Source organism: Microchirus variegatus (genome assembly GCF_963457635.1).
Source record: "Microchirus variegatus genome assembly, chromosome: 17".
NCBI lineage: Eukaryota > Metazoa > Chordata > Actinopteri > Pleuronectiformes > Soleidae > Microchirus > Microchirus variegatus.
This window is the reverse complement of record NC_139818.1, coordinates 22,118,851-22,141,224: the sequence shown is the minus strand read 5'-3', so window position 1 is coordinate 22,141,224 and position 22,374 is coordinate 22,118,851. Positions and strand designations below refer to the sequence as shown.

Here is a 22,374-nt window from a genome sequence, read left to right as displayed (position 1 = left end):
GTTTTAGAAGTAAATGTATTGGAAAAAGTGAGGAGTTAGGATTGAGACATGGTGGGGCGAGTTGTCTGTCAACTGGAAGGTTGTAGGTTCAATTCCTGGCTCTGCTAGTCTCCATGTGTCCTTGGGCAAGACACTTAACCCCATGAGTAACAAAGATAGAGGAAATTTAGTGGAGTAAAAGTGACTAGAACTATAATAACAAAGTAAAGTACAGATAAGGTGAATTGTGTACTTAAAGGTGCCATATGTAAGAATGTGGCCAAAAACAGTTACTACATTCAAATTCAAAACACCGAGGTCTTTTAGGTTTCGTTTTCTGACGTAACTGGCAACACCGTGGTCGCTCGGCAGCTGAGACTCTACTGACTGCAATGATTGGTAGGCGGCGGTAGGTGGCGCCACATGCAAAAAAACATGATTTGCAGTCTGCAAAATATATTTTTTAATGCAAATATTTTGGCTGTACTGTTCTTGTTGGTGAGTTCAGTTTCTTATATGAGAGATTAGATTTAGATAGATAGGTTTATTACATAATGCACCTTTAAAGCTAATGAGCTAATAAGCTAATTTACTGTACTTAAGTGTCAAAAGCCATTTTCCTGATATACAATGTAAAATGTAAGTTTTAGAAGTAAAGTTAGGATTGAGCCATGGCGGCTCAGTGGTAGGGCGAGTTGTCAGCTGGAAGGTTGTGGGATCTATTGCTTGCGTCCTTGAGAAAGACACTTAACCCCATGTTGAAGTGTGCGAATGTGTATGAAAGAGCGTCTAGACTAGAAAATCTCTACATAAATACAGACCATTATCATCATCTCTTCTTCTTCTTCTGATTTTATTAGGTAGTAACGAGTAACAAAGATAGTTAGAGGACATTTAGTGGAGTAAAAGTTGCTCGAAATATAATAACAAAGTAAAGTACAGATACGTGGATTTTGTGCTTCAGTTTCAGAACATCGAAAGTTCTATCGCGCCATAATCCGTGTCTCCGGTGCAGGGCGGAAAATGATTCGGGCGAACCGGTGGGCGACCGCACACGGACTCTCCTCCTCCGCCTTGTCGCTTCCACCAGGTGAAATGAAAACTGACGGCGGATCACATCACATACCGCCGCTAATGAATATTAAATCTGACTCCGACTTAATGACGGAGCTAAAAAAAAACAACCCCCGTCTGTCGTCTCGTCTGAGTGCTCACTCTGTGAGCCTCTCCGCAACCAAACGCTGCGATTCCAGCGACTCCTACGCCGGGATTTGTCGTCACTGTCGCCTGTGACGTGACGTGTTTAAAGAGTGGAATAATTACACAGAGTGGTGACGCAAACATCAACTTGTTTTTAAAGGTGCATTATGTAATAAATCTAAAGCAACTGGCCATAAAAATCCTCCTAATACGTCACAGAGAGTCAGGAATAATGTTCGGTAACACTTTCTTTTACAGTCCCCCAATTACCAGGTATTTTACCTGGAAAAATCATGGTAACTCAAAAGTGTTATTAGGTTATTACCAATGGTAATAAGAAAGTGAATACAATGAAACTATGGCCAACATACTGGGCATTTACCTGGCAACTATATGGTAAATTATAGTGTGTTATTGGGTAAATACTGTGGGTAATAAGGAGGTAAGTAGAATTAAACTATGGCCAAAATGTTGGGTATTTACCTGGTAACTATATAGTAAATTATCGTGTGTTATTGGGTTATAAGCTGGTAATAAGCAGGTAGCTACAGTCCCCTAATAACTAGCTATTTAACCAGTAAATATATGGTAACAAAAATGTCTTACTAGGTAATAAAAAGTTAAGAAAAATGAAATCATGGCCAAAATACTGGGTAATTACCCAGTAAATTATAAAGCATTATTGGGAATAACTACTGGTGATAAGTGGGTCAATACAGCGGAAATACTATGTATTCATCTGGTAAATTGTGTTATTGGAAAATTACCACTGGTAATAAGCAGGTAAGTATTTCCCTGTTATATGTAGGTAAATGTCCAGTATGCTGGCCATAGTTTCATTGTATTTACTTTCTTATTACCATTGGTAACTACCAAGTAACACGTTTACCGTGAATTTACCTGGTAAATACCTGGTAATTGGGGGACTGTAAAAAGAAAGCGTTACCTAATGTTCATATAACAAACTGAACTCACCAACAACAACAGTACAGCCAAAAAATTTGCATTAAAAAAAACATTTTGCAGACTGCAAATCATGTTTATGTTTTGAAATCATGTTTTTGGCATGTGGCGCCACCTACCGCCGTCTGCCAGTCATTGCAGTCAGTAGAGTCTCAGGTGCCGAGCGACCACGGGTTGCCAGTTAGGTCAGAAAACGAAACCTAAAAGACCTCGGTATTTTTGAATTTGAATGTAGTAACCGTTTTTGGCCACATTCTTACATATGGCGCCTTTAACTATTAAAGCTGCTGTGTATATAAATGGATGTCTATTACTATCAAACGATTTTCCAAAACAAGTTAAAAAACGATCAACTCTTTTTGTTTTTTAATCTAATTAAAGCCGTGTTTTGAATCCCGTGACGCCCCCAAAGACATTGTTTCACTAAAAGTTACACACTGGAGCTTTAAGTAAGTATAGTAAAGTGTAAAATAGGTCACGAAACCTCATTACAGGACATTTAGCAGCTATAGTAAGCCTATAAATGTTAATGAGGCAACACTGTATCTCTTAAATAAGCTGCTGTGATAAGTGGTCGACTTATTATCCTGGGGAAATAGCAGGAAGCAGCAACAATGTGTTGTGCACAACCTTAACCCTCGGGCTTCATTATGGACATTTTGGGGGCCATCATTTTGGCTGTGTTTGTGCATATGGCACAATTCTATATAAGGAAGTGAAATATGCATATTTTATAGATCGTTTTGAACCACTGAGCATTTCATATATCGGAAATAACACCAAATAATCAAACAAAGCATTTAAAGCGTTAAAATCCTCAAAATGATTGATTGTTTTGTAGTTATTATCAGGGCTGAACATGTTTAAGAGATTTATGCAAAAAAAAAAAAAAACCCCATGGAAAATCTGTAATGGTTTTATTGCAGTTGTTTGGAATAAAACCATGACTTGAGAGGGTAGTAAATTAAATGGGTTCATGTAAAATCACACCAAGACAGTACTGTAAATATCATACAGTGTGTGTATACTGGTTTGTACCAAGTAGCCGTTTATGTTCTTGTGCTTTAAGGCAGAAAAAAAACTCCTTAAAGTACCACTTTACTGACTAATTTCCTCTGCTTATCAGTGAGGAAAAGGGGAAATCATTTTCATTGTCAGCCCAACAATGAAATGTGTTTTTGGAGAACATGTCGCTGTACACACACGAATTGAGTGTTATTCAAAAAACACACATTGATGTCTCACTGTTTTTTTTTTTTTTTTACCATGCATAAAAAAAACTTTCTGATTGTGTTAAGTTGCAAATGTTGCAATTGATGGGAACGGGCGTTGCAGCGAAGTCCTCTCAACCGAAACCCTGCAAATGACTCGAGACGCTCGAACGGCTCATTTCAATGTAATCGCAGACCTGAGTGTGTGTGTGGGAATATTCATGCTTTATATGTATGGAAAAAAATGAAGTCTAAGGGGAGATTCCATATGCCCTTGCCTGTGCTGTGAATATTAAATCACATCCCTGTCTATAATGCAGTAAAAGTACATTGCGTGTTTTTCCACGGTCACTGCTACTAAAATTGCCTTGTTCCCACCATTTCCTGTGTCTGCCGGCCGTTTCCTTACGTGTCCTGCGCTGCAGTAAACACGCGATGCTATCAGCGCTCTTTAGGAGCTGCAGCGCTTCCACCGTGCCTGCCCTGCCCTGCCAGGCAGCCGTCACTATATCCTGCAAGTGTTTATTTTTTCTTTTTTATTGATTAAACGTTTATGGGCCGCATCAGAAACTGCTGCACCGGATTGCACGAGCGTGTCGTAAAAAAACGCGGACCCTTTTACAGAAATCCACGCGGGGGCAATAAAAAGTGGAAATGTGGAAACTCGTAAAAGTGACGTTTTGATAAAAAAGTGCAAGTGTAAGACAGACTAGTTTCATGTCCTGCTGACTTTTCCAAGAGCTCACTTATTCCAAGGATGATGCAGGAAAAGTTTCCAGACGCCTAACCCTATAGCGGAGAGAAGATGATGTGGACTGTAAAGGATTTAGTTTTGAGTTTTCTTTCCACAGTAAACAGGAGGCTAAAGGAACGCCGACGTAATCTGTGCTGGTCGTTTCCCCACAGTGGCTGTAATTCCGGAGCAGGATGATATAATATCAGTCCGCACTCTTTGTTCTCACTTGATGGCTTCCTTGTTCCAACACAATAAAAGCAACAACAACAAGCTTGCACGAGCGCCGCCGCGTCCTTTCTCTAAGGCGTCATTAAAGCTCACATAGAGTGGTCCTGTTGCACATAATATGTTAGTTATGGAGGTCTACTTACATACATTAACTTGTTTTTATGCTCAAAAACCTCCTAGTTGCTGTAAACGAGCCGATAGAAATCTGTCTTTTCTGACGCTGTTCCCCAGCCGCGATATTTCAGACTCAACTCTCACACCCAGAAGACAGACTGTGTTGTGATTGGCCAGTTCCCGGAAGTGACATATTCAGCACATGCCGCTCTCAGAAGCGCAGCTCCTCCCTCTAACGGGCAGCTGTGGCCTAGTGGTTAGGGCTTCAAGCTTGAGACCGGAGGGTAGCCGGTTCGAACCCCAACCTGTCCGTAGCTGAAGTGCCCTTGAGCAAGGCACCTGACCCCCTCACTGCTCCCCTCACTGCTGAATGCAGGCAGCTCACTGCTCTGGGTTAGCATGTACTTCACCTCACTGTGTGCTGTGTGTGTTCACTAACTCACGGATGGGTTAAAATGCAGAATTTGGAAATTTCACCACTGCGGGACTAATAAGGGAATCTTAATAATAATGTTACTCATTATCAAAACATTGTTTTAACAATGTTTAAAAATAGCTTCTTTTACCACTGGTAAATCTATTAACTTGTTTTTATGGTCAAAAACCTCCTAGTTGCTGTAAACGAGCCGATAGAAATCCTCTTTTCTGACAGTGTTTTTCTGCTGCGAGATTTCAGAGTGAACTTTCACCCCCAGAAGACAGAGTCTTGTGATTGGCCAGTACTATCCAGCACATCCGTTCTCAGAAGCGCAGCGCCCCCCTCTGGAACGGCGGATGCACTGCTCCTCATTATCAAAACATTGTTTTAACAGTGTTTAAAAATAGCTTCGTCACGACTCCCCGCCGCAGTCCATTTTATGACTTTAAACCGGAGTCAGACCCAGAGTCAGAAGACACTGTTGCTCTTGAAACACCTCCACAACGGACGTTATTCTTCTTCTGCGGTTCAATGTACGTAACAGGATGTGCCCGGACTAGTAGACAGTCCGTTGTAAACAGTAAACAGTTCGGCCCCAGTTAGACAAGGGGCCGAACTGTTTGTTTTGATCCCTCAGGGCTCCTTAAACAAAGTAATGACGCAGATACACACTAAAAAAAAACAGCGTTAATTGGAACTTCCGGTCTAGGTTCGGGCTTTAACTTTTCATTTATCCTTTTGAATTAAAAGTGTTTTACCGTGCAGCTGTTGATAATTTGATATCGTCCAACCAGGTTAGGTTTCCTGCTTGTGCTGAGCAACAACCGAGTGACAAGATTAGGACACGTGCTACATGTCCGCGGAGCAGCAGGTCACTGGTTTGATTGTCTCTTTCCAGTGTCCAAATCCAATATAAAGACACGACGCACGAGCATTTTGACCATGTGACGAGTGCATCGACCCTTCTCCCCCCTCCACTGTTACATAAGTAAAAGTGGATTTGGACATTCTGTAAAACGTGTGCCACGCGCGATCGTTAAAAACCAAACCCCACAAATCTTAAAGTCTTGTATGTTGACACCGATATAAAAACCAAGTGGAAAGTAAGGAATGACCATTAGAGACGACGTTAAGCGTTAGAAACGTCCAGGTTTCCAGTTAAGCTGGAGAATTCGTTCACTCTCTCACACCTGGTTAGTGCTACAGCTAGCAAAAAAAAAAAGACTCAATAAAAATGGCTGGTATTTCTCACCGTGTAATTCCTAGAAACACTTCTGTTCGAAAGAATTCAGAAAAATGAATAATGTAATGATCGAATTTCCATCACTTGTTTAAGAAAAACCGTAAAAATGTTGGGCTCACCAGCAGAACCTGGCTTTAGCTAGCTAGCTAGCTAGCTTTGGTTATTCATTTCAAACTCTGGTGCAGGAACTTCTTTTCAATAATATCTTGTTTTAATTTATATTCCTGTAATGTTAGATTAAAAAAATATATACTTGTGGGGGGAACTAGAGTGTGCTTTGGCCGACTTTTTTATTTCCAATCGTGAGATTTACCGGAAAACAACTGCTTTGCTCGTCACTAGTTGTGTGTTTGTGCGACCCCGCCCGAGGCATTGGCGGTGGTTTTCACCCAAGCAAATACATGTATGTGATTTTCATGAAAACCAAGTTTTTAATCTTCATTATTTTTTTCCGAAATTTTTTGTTCCCAAATTCCTAATTTTCCAGTAATTTTGGAGCATTTTTCTATGGTTCCCCTCATGATGCTTTTCTTTCATTTTGTTAGACATGACACAGTTTGAAATAAAAGAACACTACTCGAATTTGTCATGTATTGTCATGTTTTGATATATTTCGAGTAAAAAAAGTGCTTTTTGTTGGGTGTATTTATTATCTCGGGTAAAAATCGACCCCGCGTTAGTGTTAAATTTGCGAGTGTTCTAGGGTTAAGGAAGTACTATAGTAATGGAAACGACGTGATTCTGACATGCAATTGTTACCATGGCCATTGCGCCGTTTTCCCTAATTTCCGCATGTACTGTGTACGTAAACATGCTAGCTAAGCCTGTGTGTCTTCACCCGACACCACCTGACTGAGTTTGGACATTTTTTTTTTTTTAATTTAAATGATTACTTCATTTAAAGGGACAATGTGTAGTATTTATGGGTTTATATTACCCCAAATCCACTTTTTTATACATATTATGTGCTCCTGCATTGTCTAGTCGCTGTATAATATTCTTTGTTTCATTTTCGTAGTGTTTCAAAAAGTCATGTAAAATAACATGGTCGCGGGCCGCGGTTGCATAGCCACTGTTAGCAGCGAGACGCCATGTTTCTACGGGAGCCTGTAAGGACAAACGCGAGAGAACAAATCAATCGTCTCTTTACTTGTAGCTGAAGTCCCGCCTCCTCTCTCTCCGCTTCGTCTGCTACGGCCGCGGTAGCTCCGCCCTCTCCCTCGCCTCACGAACCTCATCTGCTGACACGGAGAAAGACGACGAGGACGACATTTGACCGGCTGAGGACACCGTAGCGCTCAGGGAAGGGAGGGGGTGAGCAGAGCAGCAGGTCTTTGTTGTAAATTTCAGCCTCTCCTCTAGATGGCACTATAAACTACTTACTTCACCTTTAATCTAAAAAAAAAAAAAATGTCCAAACTCTGTCAGGTATCTTGAGTCTAGTGTGGATTAAAATGATTCTGTGATGTGTGCAAAGTGTTTAAATATAAATGAACGTTTGTCAGAGGTGTTTTGTTCTTGTGTCGCCGGGTGACAGGAAGTGTTTGGTTTCAGTTACGCATATGCATCTTTACGGTCTGTTTTGTCAGTTTTGTCAGTGAGTGCACGCAAGTATGTTATTTCTTTTCTTTTTTCCTAGCACTGCCCTAAAATCCGCTGTGCTAGTGTCCATCTGTCCGTCGCCTTCCGTGGTCTCCATGTAGTCTCTCCACCCTTGTGAATTATAGAAGGTGTCACTCAGCACATTGTATTCAGGGCAGCAGGGAGAGGTGATATATGACTCACTGCTGCTATTCTCTCTCCCCTCAGACAAACCTGGACCCCCCCCCCCCCCTCACCCCCCCCCCCCCCCCACACACACACACACCTCCACACCCTAGCAATCAAAGATAAAGCTCTGCCAATACACTATCAGCTGAGTGCAAAGTTATGAACCCCGATTGGATTTTTATTACTCTGGCCCCTTTTTGGGATGGAGTGAAAAGTGTCGCTATTGTGGGACGTAAGGTTGCCTCTTTTTTTTTTTTTAGACGTTATGAAGGGGAAAAGATAAACTCCAAAAAAAAAAAAAAAAATCTAATTTGTGATTCATATCTTTATAGAAACAGACAAACAAAACCTGCTAAAACGCTCATTACAAGACGACACGCTCTGCTCATTAAGCTGCTTTTTTTCTTTTGAAGTGTTATTTTCTCCGCTTAGATAATTGGCACATTTTATATTATGATTACAGTTTCGTTTCAAGGCTGCATACTCTCTAACACCTTGCCAAGCCTACAGATAAAACTCCTAAAAAAAAAAAACTAGCCTTTTGATATTTATCGGTAATGTTAATGTAATAAAGAATTAAACTAAACTCGTATAACCTCAGTCGTTATATCCTGTTTGTGGCGCGGCCCGGACTGAGTCATGAGGCGCTGCGAAGGTATTTAGCCGTTCATTAGTTAAGCAGATGTTGCCGTCGGGAGGAAAAAAAAAAAAAAAAAAAAAAATCATATCTGCTGTGTCTCAGCTGACAATGTGACATTCCACACAGTGGAAAGTTAGTGGCAAAGTGTGCACGTGCATGTGTGTGCACGTGCACACTTTGCCCCTCGTCCTGCTCTTCGCCCTCCATTCCCCTTGGCTGCGCCGCATGATTCGGCGCCGCGCTCCCCTGCGACCAACCGTCTAAACGTCAGTCGTGCAGACGGTCGAACGCGTGCGCTACCGTTCAAAAGTTTGGGCTCACTTAGAAATGTCCTTATTTTTTTTGAAGGAAAATCACTTATTTTCAATGAATGTACATTAAAGGGGAAATAAGTAGTTTATAGTGCCATCTAGAGGAGAGGCTGAAATTTACAACAAAGACCTGCTGCTCTGCTCACCCCCTCCCTTCCCTGAGCGCTACGGTGTCCGCCGCTGGTCAAATGTCGTCCTCGTCGTCTTTCTCCGTGTCAGCAGATGAGGTTCGTGAGGCGAGGGAGAGGGCGGAGCTACCGCGGCCGTAGCAGACGAAGCGGAGAGAGAGGAGGCGGGACTTCCTGCTACAAGTAAAGAGACGCTTGATTTGTTCTCTCGCGTTTGTCCTTACAGGCTCCGGTAGAAACATGGCGTCTCGCTGCTAACAGTGGCAATGCAACCGCGGCCCGCGACCATGTTATTTTACATGACTTTTTGAAACACTACGAAAATGAAACAAAAACTATTATACAGCGACTAGACAATGCAGGAGCACATAATATGTGGATTTTGGGTTATATAAACCCATAAATACTACATATTGTACCTTTAAATGAATCGTAAATACACTCTATACGTTGTTAATGTGACTTTTCTAGCTGCTAACGTCTATTTGGTTTTTAATGGAATACGTACACGTATAGGGGCCCGTTTCCAGCAACCATCTCTGCAGTGTTCTAATGGTACGTTGTGTTTGCTAATCGCGTTAGAAGGCTTTTGGATGATTAGAAAACCCCTGTGCAATGACGTTAGCACAGCTGAAAACAGTAAAAAAAATCAATATTTCTAATCTTGTCAATGTCTCGGCTATATTTTCTATTGATTTTGCAACTCTATCGATGAATAAAAGTGTGACTTTTAATGGAAAACACGACAAAAATTGTATAGGTGACCGCAAACCTTTGAACGGTAAAAAAAAACAAAACTTTATATAGATTCCAAACAAGAGCCATCTCACAGTTCTTGAAGTTTATAGGATTGTTAAAACTTGCTGCCTTAGGCTGGATCTGAAGATGGGAAACATCTTGTATCGCACACAATATAGACTTTAAATAAGGGAAATTCTATTAGTTATGAAGGCGAAGTCAGCATAACGAGTTAATATATTAAGTCAAGCTGAAAATCCAATTGCAACGTTTCAGTAAATTTGATAATGTGCTTGTAGAATATGAATCCATCAGGAAAATAGACATTAAAGGTCAAGCGCGGTTTCCTCTAACTTCTTTATACGCGACGGACACTTTTGTTCGTACAACAACTGATTTGCTTGCTATTGACGCGAAGTCGAGTTTAATCGGGTACGCTTAGTTCAGTTCAAAGAAGAAAGTGTTTGACTTATTCCTGTTTTCTGCCCCTTCAAATTCAGACTAAACATGTCAGAATCGTACCGGCACGAAGAGTCCTGCGCTCAACTCCTCTCTACGTGCAAATTGAATATTTATTGTTCTAACGTGTCTCGTCAGCTCGCCCAGACCCATGCATAAACACTTGCCTTATATGGAGAGGAAGTCGAAATCCAGAGCGGACCCCGGCAAATCTATGCCATCTGTCGTCGCCTAAAGCCCAATTTATACTTCTGCGTAAAGTGCTCTGCGTAGGTTACGCAGAGACTCTGCGTCGACGCAGAGCCTGTCAAAGAGCCTCTACGTCGTCTCCGACTGCACAAAATATTTTTTAAGTGTCCGTCACTCCGTCAAGGGACAACGGAGACGGCAAGAGCTGCGGTTGGTCCTCAGGACAGGCCGAGCTAAGCTGCTCTGTTGCGGGCTCACAGTGAGCACCGAGCGTCCACAGAGGGCGGAGCTGATCCCCGCCGACAACGCCGCTGCCGAACTATAAATACGTCATATCTTAACACACACGGCACATGTTTAGACTCTAAATGGCCAATTTCTCGCCTCGAATTATCTTAAAACTGCGTTCCGTCGCACAGAAAAGCGAGAAACGGCCACTGTTTCAACAACAACACCAGTCTTTCTCTCTCTTTCTTTCTCGGACGCCATTGCTCCACTGTAGCCTGAAGCACAACAACCTTGCGCGGCGACCCCTGCTGATCGGGCGGGAAATTGCAGCGCGTGTCCGTCACGTGACACAGACGGATAACGCATTACGCAGTCGGAGAAGTATAATGTGGCCTTAACTCGTCATATACCGAGGCTTTCGTTCGTTACAGGACGCCAACAAGGCCGTGTCTATACTATCGCCCAGCAGCCCCTGCACTGCTGATGTATAATAAGCTTAGTTCCAGAAGTATCATTAGATCGTAAGTCAGAGATCCAGAGTCGTACTGCTTTTGACAATCGGCTAAACGAAAAAAGTCAGGGAAAATTTGCCCCCTACCTCACAAGCTGCTGTTGTGAGCTCGCAGGGAGGCCGTGTGCGTGAGCACGAAGCTCTCCGTGCACTGCTGACTGCTGGAGGACGGCGACCTCCGCGGCGACCGCTGGAACCGGCTCCTCCTGCTGAAGTAGCTGCCCGCCGACCAGGAGCGCTTGTGCTTCCGCAGGTACTCCTTGTAGTTCTTGGTGAGCAGCGTGTAGAGGAAGGGGTTGATGCAGCTGTTGGAGTACGTCAGGCACGTGGTCAGGTAGTTGATGTTGCGCTTGGCCTCGGCGGAGAGCGACAGCGTCGGGTAGAACTGGAAGAGCAGCTGCCAGATCCAGAAGGGCAGGAAGCAAGCCCAGAAGAGGAGCACGATGGTGAAGATCAGGTACAACACCTTGAGAAGGAGAGGGGCAAAGAAGAGACGCCGATAATGGTGAGATTTTAGCCGCCTCAGTTATGATATTCATGAAAAAAAAAGAGGTTCCACAGCAGTCTGTTAAATATTGACCTCCTCAGAGGCATGATTTCTTTGCTAAATGAATCGTCAACTATTTTGATAATCGGTTTGAAGCTTTTTTCATGATTAAAACAAGACTTCTGATTGTTTTAGCTTCTTAAATGTGAATATTTTCTTGGTTTCTTTGCTCCACATAACAAAGAAATCATTCAAACTGAAAAATCATTTCCGTTTGTGGACAAAACAAGACATTCGAGAACACATCGTCATTTCCAGGTTTGACAAACACTGATCAACGTTTTCGTGGATTTAATCGAGAAAATAATCGACAGATTAATGGATTGCGGATAATCATTAGTTGCAGCTGATGTGTTCAAAAATGTGATTAAAAACTGAAAACGTGCACCCAAACTTGAGCCGGCTCACTGGGCTTCTTCTCTGAGAAGTCAGAAATTGATCAAGCGTTCAACATTCAACAACTAAAACTCTAAAACTTTGGTTCTTCATACTGGTGCATTAACCATTACAGAAACATAAGAAAGTGTACATCTTTATTATTTAGTGTGTTGTTGGCTTTTATTCCATTTGAAGACACGTTTAAAATGACACAATTAGAGAGAAAAAATCAAACGCACTGCATAGGACTCTGCATTTGTCACATTACATGGAACTGACCTTCAGCCCTGCAATGAAGGAAATTGGACGGGCTTTTGACTCGGCATGAGCAGAGAGAGCAACCAGGGAATGAAAAAAAAAAAAACAACCTGCGTCAGCACAGGGAAGGGATTGTTAGTGGAATAGTTCAAGCAGATAGCCAAACACTTCTTTAATGGCATCCGGTCGTCAAGGCGTGTTGACACGGTTGTTGACGAAACTATGCCCAGGAAAACAGAAGCTTAGAGAAAGAATGTCATTGTAGCCTATGAGCGACATGATACAGCCCCCCCCCCCCCCCCCCCCATCATCAGGAGTCACCACTCTCTCCATGAGGATTATGTCTCAGAATCAGTCTTTATGAGTGAAAGGTCTGCGCTTATTTGTACATTTGAGCTTCCATTCGCCGGCTGGATTAGCCCGTATCCTCCTCCTCCTCCTCCTGCTGCTGAACGGCGGCTTGCGCAATGAAAAGGTCAAGTGTGGAGCAACCACCGAGGAACCAAGAGAAACGCGACCGATGACAACGTTGCAGACGATCCTCTAAGGCAGCAACGGAAACTCAGCCTTTCCTGTAAAACGTTTTTTACGTATTTACATTTTAAAACTAAACGTGTGCTAGAATGAGATCGGAACGCGTCGCTAGTTCTTTAAAGAATCCGCCGTTTATCGCAGATGACTGATAGTCTTACGTGATTTCCGTATTCCTGTAGCAGCCGCCGCATTAAAACCACTTGAAGCTCAGATTCAACTGTTCTCTATGTGACGGCTAAGGGTTTTTTCACTATGATTAGCTAAATACGGCAAAAATGTCGCTTCCAGATAAGCTCAGCTTCTCTCTGGGCTTCTGCACAGTCTGAAGTGCCTCTGCCTCAGTCCTGTGTGGATTTTGTGAAGGAAGTCTGTAGATAAATAACTGGTCGTTGTGTGTAACTTACTTGGCGATAAAGACCATTTTCATTTGTACATAAAACGCTATTATAGCATTTCGGTTTTACACAACTTTCCCATTTTCCTTGTTCTAGTTGTTCATTGGCAGAGTTCATGTAAGAATTTTATTCTGAAATGAGCTTCCCCCTGTTTCAAAGACCAACAACTGCCACCTCTATATTACCAACTCATCGGATATGGTTCTAGAGCAGCCATTTACAAGCGCTTTAAATCTAGACAATTGTTTGCAACCCGCTCTCTATGCTCTCCTATTCGCCACCTGCAAAACAATTGCTCTTGTTCCATCAAATATGATGCCATACCAATTACAAGATCACTTTATTTTCCAGTTTGAATGTGAGGGACCAACAAACCTGTTGCCATTTGAGAGTGTATGGAAACATGGATCATGCTTGAGCTAATTTCTTGCTGTTATTTCATTCAGTCATTCCTGGTGCTAATCCCAACAGACAAAGGGGCGAAAGGTGGGGTCACACCCTGGACAGGTCAATTTGGAGAAGGCAAATTGGACACACATTGCAAACTCCATGGTTGCGAACCCAGGTCTTCTAGATTGTACAGCCCACCTGCTGTAGCTTCACAGCCCACCAGGGGGCCGTGGCCCACACTTTAGTGATCACTGCCACGTGAACCTTACCTTAATCCTCAGTCAGAGAGGGGAAGATAATCTTAACTTCCTATGTCTGAGCTCATGTTTGAAGTCATTATTTTTAACCTCAGTGTGTTTTCACTTAGTATAACCCAACTATTCCTGTTCCTAAACCAAACCAAATGTTGTCGGGGGGGGGGGCTCGTTCCGGTGCCAAGAGGTCTTAAGAAATGAACATCTCTATCAGTTTAGAAGAACAAGTGTGCTGTTGTTGTTGTTGAACTTGGAAGACTTCCACATAGCTGAGCAAACAAACACACACGGATGAAACCATTAAAAAGTCTCTTCTTGTGATTTGCACTCACCTTCTGATTGGGGAGCTTCTTGGTCTGTTTGAAGGTCTCCGTCTGTGAGACCCAGTAGGTGCGAGCGAGCTGAGTGTAGAGATAGCCGATGATCAGTCCCGGCGCGACGATGCTCGTGCAAAACAGGAAGGAGATGTAAACCTTGTAGGAGAGTCGGGACAGCGTGGACTGACACATGGCCTTGGCGCCCGACGTCATGAGCTGAATGCTCACGACCATCGGCAGAGTCAGGATCAGCGAGGCCGCCCACACCAGCAGAGCGATGGCCTTCCGGTAGCTCTTCGACCGCTTCACCGTGTCGAGCGGCTTGAGCACGGCAAAGTAGCGCTCCGTGCTCATGATGGTCAGCGTGAAGATGCTGGCGTGCATGGTCAGGAAGTCCATGCTGATCAGGATGCGGCAGCCCGTGTTGCCGAAGTACCACTCCTTCAGGAAGTGCGTGCACACGATGAAGGGGATGGTGAGCAGGTACAGCAGGTCGGCCAGGGCCAGGTTGATGATGTAGATGTACATGGACGCCGCCGTCCTCATGGACTGGCACATGACCACCAGCGTGTAGATGTTCCCCGAGACGCCGACGACGCACATGATGGAGAGGATGGTGCCGATGGTGAAGGTGGCGGCGGTGTCCTCGTGCGTGTTCACCGGCGGGGCGGTGGCGTTGGCCGCCCTCTCTGAGAGGACGCGCACAGGCTCCATGGACATGGTGGTCATTTCTGGGAACAGAAATGTAAAGAAAATCAAAATTTGCCCTTTAACTTGGGGGGGTGGGGGGGTTCTTGATGGGTAAATGATGACTTTTGTCCGTTACGGTGGCCTGTTTGAGGTATTTACTTTTGATAGAAACACATCTATCCAGTACCTCATTATTCACGTACTTCATCTGCTTGCTGAGATTCATTCAGTCTCTCAGATTGAACAAAAGGAGACAGAACACAGCAGTGAGACTATGGGTGAATTCCAATTCCTTTGCTTAATCCTCAATCTCAAAAATGCGCGCTCCCTCTAGTGCAAGTGCTGTCCCGATTCTCAGAAAAATTAAGTTGAGGGGCAAGTTTAAGGGCTGTATCGCCCTCAATGTTAAGATTTTTCCGAGGCCACCTTTGGGAGCAAGGGCTACCCAGAATGCATTGCGTTTTGCGATAACAGAGATGGCGCCGAAAGCAGCGAAAGGAGTACGCTACAAATTAAGTATTTTCTTTGTTAATAGAGATATAAAAAATTATGAAAACCATTGTATTATCTTAGTTTAGGCCCATATTATGGATTACTGACGTCATTGTTGCGTAACAGTTATTTTTAATTTTTTACGATCTTTTGTCAATAGTCGGCCGGTGCGGACAAGCGATGGTTTGCTATGGTTTACTTTTCAATAAGTCGTGGTGTGTGGTAACTGTCAGCTGAATATTTGTATGAGTATCATCTTATAACTAACTGACAACCTAATAACTTGACTGACAAATGGATGGTAATAAATAATCCTGACGTAAACGCGTTCTTCTTCTTCTTCTTCTTTTTTGGAGTTGACAGACTGGACGCAGCTTTCGCGTTATTCTGCCCCCTACAGTCTGAAGACGTATCTGCATTTAAGGGGTGTCCCATTTCTAAGTGTACAAAATAACCATCAACACTTTGGGTTTTGAGGGTCAGTTAATATTAAGGGTTGAGCTTGAGGGTTAAGATAGGAATTGGAATTGGCCCCTATATAATCCAGCCCTTGCCAGGGTTAGTTTAATGAAACGCCGTAGTTGGCACGTTGTAAAACACCGATGACGTACGACATGCGCTTGTACGAGGTTGCGCAGCCTTTGCCAAGACAGTTTCTGAAACAGTGTGTGACATTTTAATGACTTTTAAAGTATTTCTGATTGGTACAAGAGCTGCAGTTATTGGGTAATTGCTTTTTTTCTTCTTTTTTTTTTCTTATCAGCAGAACGACAGAATGCAATCATCACGCGCTGACAGACAGAGTTGCAGACAGTACTTTAAAAATCAAGAGCCAAAGGCCAAGTGTTCAGGGTTGGTTCAACTGTTGAGGGAACACTCACGTAATAACTCATGCTCGTCCAAACTCACGCGTTAGTGACAAAGACTGGAGTGGAGACTCATTTGAGCTGTTGCACAATCACAATCAGAGGTTGTTAAAGCAGACTCGCCTGATAATCTCAGTCTCAATCCTTATTAATTAGGGGACCGTACCTATGTTCCCCGGGTCCTATGTTCCCCGCTTTGTATGTGACCGGGGAACATAGGACCCTTTCTCTAACCCTACCCTTTTTCAAAAAAAGGGTCCTATGTTCCCCCCTCACATACAAAGTGGACCTTTTTTGGGAAAAACGGGGGAACATAGGACCCAGGGAACATAGGTACGACCCCATTAATTAGTAAGAAGTGAAAAACGGGAACACTGAAGTCTTACCTGAGCTGTCCTCCCTGGATCTGAGGATGGTTTCAACACTCGGCTTCACGTCCATCAGCCATGCTTCGTCTCACTTATGCTCCTCCAAAGGAAAAAAAAAGGAAAACTTCACACGCACTGCAAATATTTCACACTCCATAAAAATACCAACATATCGCAACACAGACGGAAAAAAACACGCACAGGTGGAATCACCGAGGAGAAGAGGAAAAAAATCAATATCCAGAAGACTCGAGAAGAAGAAGAAGAAGAAGGAGAAGAAGGAGAAGAAGACGTCCACTACAGCAGAAATTGCTGCTGCTCCATCGCTGCTGAAGAAGAGTCTCTCAACAGTTAATGAACCTGTCCGAAGGGTCTCGGCTCAGTGGAGAGGTGCAGCGTACGCAGCCTCAAAGTTGCCTCCCATGCCTTGCACCTTGGTCGCATCCACACACACACACACACACACACACATACACACACACACTGTTGATGTGAGCTGAGGGATTCAATTCAGAGAAAGGAACAACCTCAGAGGGAGCGATGATGATGATGATGAGTGAGTGAGTGAGTGTACGAGCTACAGCTGGTTACGGAGAATCCCCCCCTTTGACTGAAGGAGAGTAAGAGAGAGAGAGAGAGAGAGGCTGAGGTAGACGAGGAGAGAGAGAGAGAGAGAGAGAGAGAGAGAGAGAGAGAGAGAGAGAGATGAGCATGCTGCTGCTGCTGCTGCTGCTGCTGAGGCTCTCTCGCTCAAAAAGCCCCGAAATGGGAGGGGAAGGCAGAGGGAATGGGTGAGAGGGAGTTATGCAGGAAATGTGTTGTGCTCTCTCACTCCCTCTCTCTCTCTCTCTCCCCTGTGCCATCTATTTCCATGCAACGGGGGCGTGTGCCACAAACTGATATGCAACACTGGGACTTGAGACGCACTGACGGCAACGACGCCACTGACACACACACACACACACATTATTGTACTTGCTGCATACTGAGGACCAGGTAAAAGTGCTGACAAAGTGAGGACCAGCATTTCCACTTTGTAAATAAACACAATTACAAATATCTATAAATCATCTATAAAGAACTACTGGGTGCAGTACCATAAAATGTCTGCAGGTGGAGCCCCAGAGCAAAAAAAGGGCTGGGAAACTTTTTAGATTATTATTTAAAAAAAAAAAAAAAAAACATTTGTCCAAAATTTGACAAAAACGTCATACTATACTATGTCATCCAAAATTTGAAAAAAATTTGACCACAAAATTTGAAAAAAATTTGACCACAAAATTTGAAAAAAAATTGACCACACATTTTTGGTCCAAAATTTTACAAAAACCTCATACTATACTATGTCGACCAAAAGTTAAAAAAAAAAAACAAAAAAAAAAAATTTGGTCCAAAATTTGACAAAACAGTCATACTATACTATGTCATCCAAAATATGTAAAAAATTTGACCCCAAATTTTTGGTCCAAAATTTTACAAAAACCTCATACTATACTATATCGACCAAAAGTTAAAAAAAAATTGGAAAAAAAAATTGTGTCCAAAATTTGACAAAAACATCATACTATACTATGTCATCCAAAATTTTAAAAAAAATTGACCACAAATTTTTGGTCCAAAATTTGACAAAAACGTCATACTATACTATGTCATCCAAAATTTGAAAAAAATTTGACCACAAAATTTGAAAAAGATTTGACCACAAAATTTGAAAAAAAATTGACCACAAAATTTGAAAAAAAATTGACCACAATTTTTTGGTCAAAAATTTGAAAAAAAACCTCATACTATACTATGTCGACCAAAAGTTAAAAAAAAAATTGAAAAAAAATATTTGCTCCAAAATTTGACAAAACAGTCATACTATACTATGTCATTCAAAATTTGTAAAAAATTTGACCCCAAATTTTTGGTCCAAAATTTTACAAAAACCTCATACTGTTATAGCAACCTAAGGAAGTGATTTCAATGAAAACAAAGTGAGGACCAGCCAAAATGTCCTCACTCCGTAAAAATGACCTCACTTTGTTGGTTTAAAACCCTCACTGGTCCTCAGTATGCCGCAAGTACAAGAACACACACACGCACACACACACGCACACACAGTATGAATCAAAACAGACGACCAACTCTGCCCATTCAATTCAGCGCAGGGTCCCCGGTATCCATTATTTTAAATGGATGGCACCAAAGTCAATGTCGCTCGCACGCTCGCACGCACACACACACACACCATCATCATCAAACATCATCTGCTGCAGGAGGCTGAGCCAAGGTAAATAATGTCTTTGGCCTCGTCGCAGCTCACAACAGACAAATGTGTGGTGTTTTGTCGTTCGCGTGAAAAAAGGAGCGGCTTTAAAAAAAAGAAGAAAAAAGCTATTTATACTTTCAAATTTGAATGAATCTGATGACAATGTTTTCAAAGACCTGCAACTACTTCCACTAATAATAATAATAGTAATATTTGTAAGTGCCTTTCAGACACTAAAGTGCGACGTGTTAGGTATTAGGGCCAAAAAAAAAAATAATATTACGAGAAAAAGTAATACATTTTACGGGATTTTGTATCATTATTTAATTTAATTTAATTGCTCCGCGTTTCTCATCATGTCGCAAGTTGCAGCTGATTTATAAAGACTTTATTCTCGTAATATTACAAGTTTATTCTCGTAATATAACTTCATTCTCATAATGTTACAACTTGTTCTCGTAATATTGCGACTTTTAACCAAACAAGTTTATTCTCGTGATATAATAATGCTATGCTCGTAATATTAGGTTTTTTTTTAATATTACGCCTACTACGCAACTTTTTTCTCGTAATATTACAGAACTTTTAATATTACGACTTTATTCTCAAAAGATTAGAGTGTTTGTTTCAATCAAACACACAAAAGTTAAGATACAATAAAACCAGACGAGACCAACACAGTAGATTGGAGTTTAAAAATTAAAACAAGAGTTTAAAATGCAGAATACTAAAAAAGATGTGCTGAGGTGATATGATATGTGAGGCTTATGTAAAGCTATTGTGAGCTTAGAAACGGGTTTAAAACTTCTTCGTACACTTGTTAATCTCTGTGTGAAACAAGCTACAGGGGAGAATTAAAAACTAACATAACAGGTCAGGTGTTTATTTAAGTGTTTAATTTTTAATATTGACTTCACTGAATGTAACATTGCCAAACATCAAGGTTTCTCATTTCTAACATTGACTTACTGTCCATATGCAGCTTGAAAAAACACTTTAATGTTCTATTTTTTACTAAGGCTGTCAAAAGATTACATTTTTTAATCAGATTAAGCACAGGGTAGCTGTGGATTAATCACGATTAATTACCATCCGTAAATATGCCAGAAAAATTCGAATTTGCTCTTTGTGAAAATATCAATGTAAAGAACAATAAAATACTGGAATTAACTTTTTTTTTTTTTTTAAACCTATAAAAATGTAGTAAAAAATAAACATTACATTGTAAATAACCCACATTATAAGACAACAGAAATATATAGAAAAAATAAAATACTGTCAATAACTTTAAAAAGAACGTTAAACATTTTTTTTTTTACATTGCGCTGTAAATAACTCACATTATAAACAAAATATAAAGTATAGAAGTTAAATTAATTTCTCATCAGCACCTTTGAAGCACTGCTTCTACTAGTTAGCGTTAGCGTCAGCTAGCATTCTGACACTAATGTTAGCTGCTGTTCAAGTCTGTGTCCCCGCTAGTTAGACAAAGTAACTGTTCAGTAACAGCCGTCATCTACTGTTAATGTTATCATTATAGCAATATCTGCGCCAGCAGGTAACATGGTTCACGTTCATCAAGTTAAAAAAAAAAGAAAATTCAACAAAAAAAAAAATCAGACGCGTAGGAAAAACAAAACCGATCTGATCCATAAACGCTCTGATTTGTTATTGTCAGCATGAAGAGAGTCTTTCTCGGTGGGCAGCATGTAATTACAGTCAATTCAGCCTGGCATGATTGCAGCTTTTTCCTCCTGTTCTCGTCTGTCATTGGCTGCTTTATCTAATCAGACTTGGCCTCCAGGCGATCAGAGCACATGCAGAAAAACAGACACACACACACACACACATTCTTGTACTCGCTTCATACTGAGGACCAGCATTTCCACTTTATAAATCAACACAATTACAAATATCTACTTCATGAACGACATCTATAAAGAACTACTGGTTGCAGTACCATAAAATGTCTGCAGGTGGCGCCCCAGAGCAGAAAGGGCTTGAATTTTTTTTTGATTTTTTTTTTTTTCGGTCTAAAATTTGACAAAACCATCATACTATAGTATGTCGTTCAAAATTTGAAAAAAAAAAATTTGACCCAAAATTTTTGGTCCAGAATTTTTGGTCCTAAATTTGACAAAAACGTCATACTGTACTATGTCGTCCAAAATTAGATTTTTTTTTTTTTTTTTTTTACAAATTGAGTATAGCATGTTATAGCAACCAAAGGAAGTGATTTCAATGAAAACAAAGTGAGGACCGGCCAAAATGTCCTCACTTCGTAAAAATGACATCACTTTGTTGGTTAAAAACCCTCATTGGTCCTCAGTATGCGGCAAGTACAAGAACACACACACACACACTCAGGCCTTTTCATGCTCCTGTATTTACAGCCGTCACCTTTTAACCTCACGGGGTCAGAAAAGCCACTTATGACAATGAAGCCTCCTCCTTTGTTTTTCCGCCGCGTCCGTGCAGTATTCATGAAACCCGTGGCAGCATCGCCGTGATAAATGGTTGCTTTAAAAAAAAAAAAAAAAAAAAAAAAAAAAAAAAAAAAAAAACGAGTGAGGCACAAATCTCCCTGACGGCATGCGCTCGCTTTTTTTACGGCTCAATTAAATGCCAAAATATTTCTCAGTCAGAGTTAAGCAGCATGCAAGACATTTTTCAAAGAAAAAAAAAAAAGTAAACATCGCCCAGTGTGTTTTACAGGTCTTTTTTTTTTTTTTTTTTCTTTTTTTTTTTTTACGAGGACAGTAATCTGTGTGGGATCTGATCACAGCAGAGGTCAGGCTGCTTCTGTTGTGTGTCAAACGTGTGTGTGTGTGTGTGTGTGTGTGCTTTTAGAGGTCGTCCTCATGCGATTAGAAGCGATCTGTGCCCAGGAGACTGAGGGAGCACTGATGAGCGGCTATTACATTAAGATAAACTGGACGCTTGCACAGTAAATGATGCAGTTTAACGGTCCGTCATTGACTCCCGCTGTCATTTACATAACTTTACATAATGACACGAACCTCGTTACACACACACACACACACACACACACATCAAACTACACTGACTTCAAAAACCTCAACCTCGTCACAAATTAATTAATTAATTAATTAATCCTATCCCTGCACATAACCATGTCCACGAGCAAACAAGGTGAGATTCTGCCTCATTAGGGCCATGTGTTTGGTCTCCATGACGACGAGGTCAGAGTTTTTGCCAGAAAAAAGTGTCCTAAAGAGGCAACGAATGCACACACACACACACACACACACACACACACACACACACACACACACACACACACACACACACACACACACACACACACACACACACACACACACACACACACACACACACACACAAGGAAAGAGGAGAAGGACACAGAAGTGTAAGACACAAACACACACTGACACAAAAAAGTGCTTCTTACTACGTGTCAGGAATATTAACTTATTAACGTGGTTCATAAAAATACCACTCTGTGCTTTTAAATCTTAAATCTTGTCCGTGTCATTCACCTGTCCTCATCATCATTCACCTGTCCTCATCATTCACCTGTCCT

General features: G+C 41.7%; 1 protein-coding gene across 1 annotated transcript; it reads right to left on the bottom strand.

Moving 5' to 3' along the window:
* Positions 1-11,154: 11,154 nt before the first annotated feature.
* On the bottom strand, positions 11,155-16,652 carry uts2r (urotensin 2 receptor; the record flags this gene model as incomplete). The annotated part of the gene is made up of 3 exons (XM_083904325.1): positions 16,574-16,652; positions 14,155-14,870; positions 11,155-11,532 (listed from the first exon to the last, which is right to left on the bottom strand). The coding sequence occupies exons 1-3, from the start codon at positions 16,626-16,628 to the stop codon at positions 11,155-11,157; spliced, it is 1,149 nt and encodes a 382-aa protein (XP_083760451.1). The 5' UTR covers positions 16,629-16,652.
* Between the last annotated feature and the right edge of the window lie 5,722 nt (positions 16,653-22,374).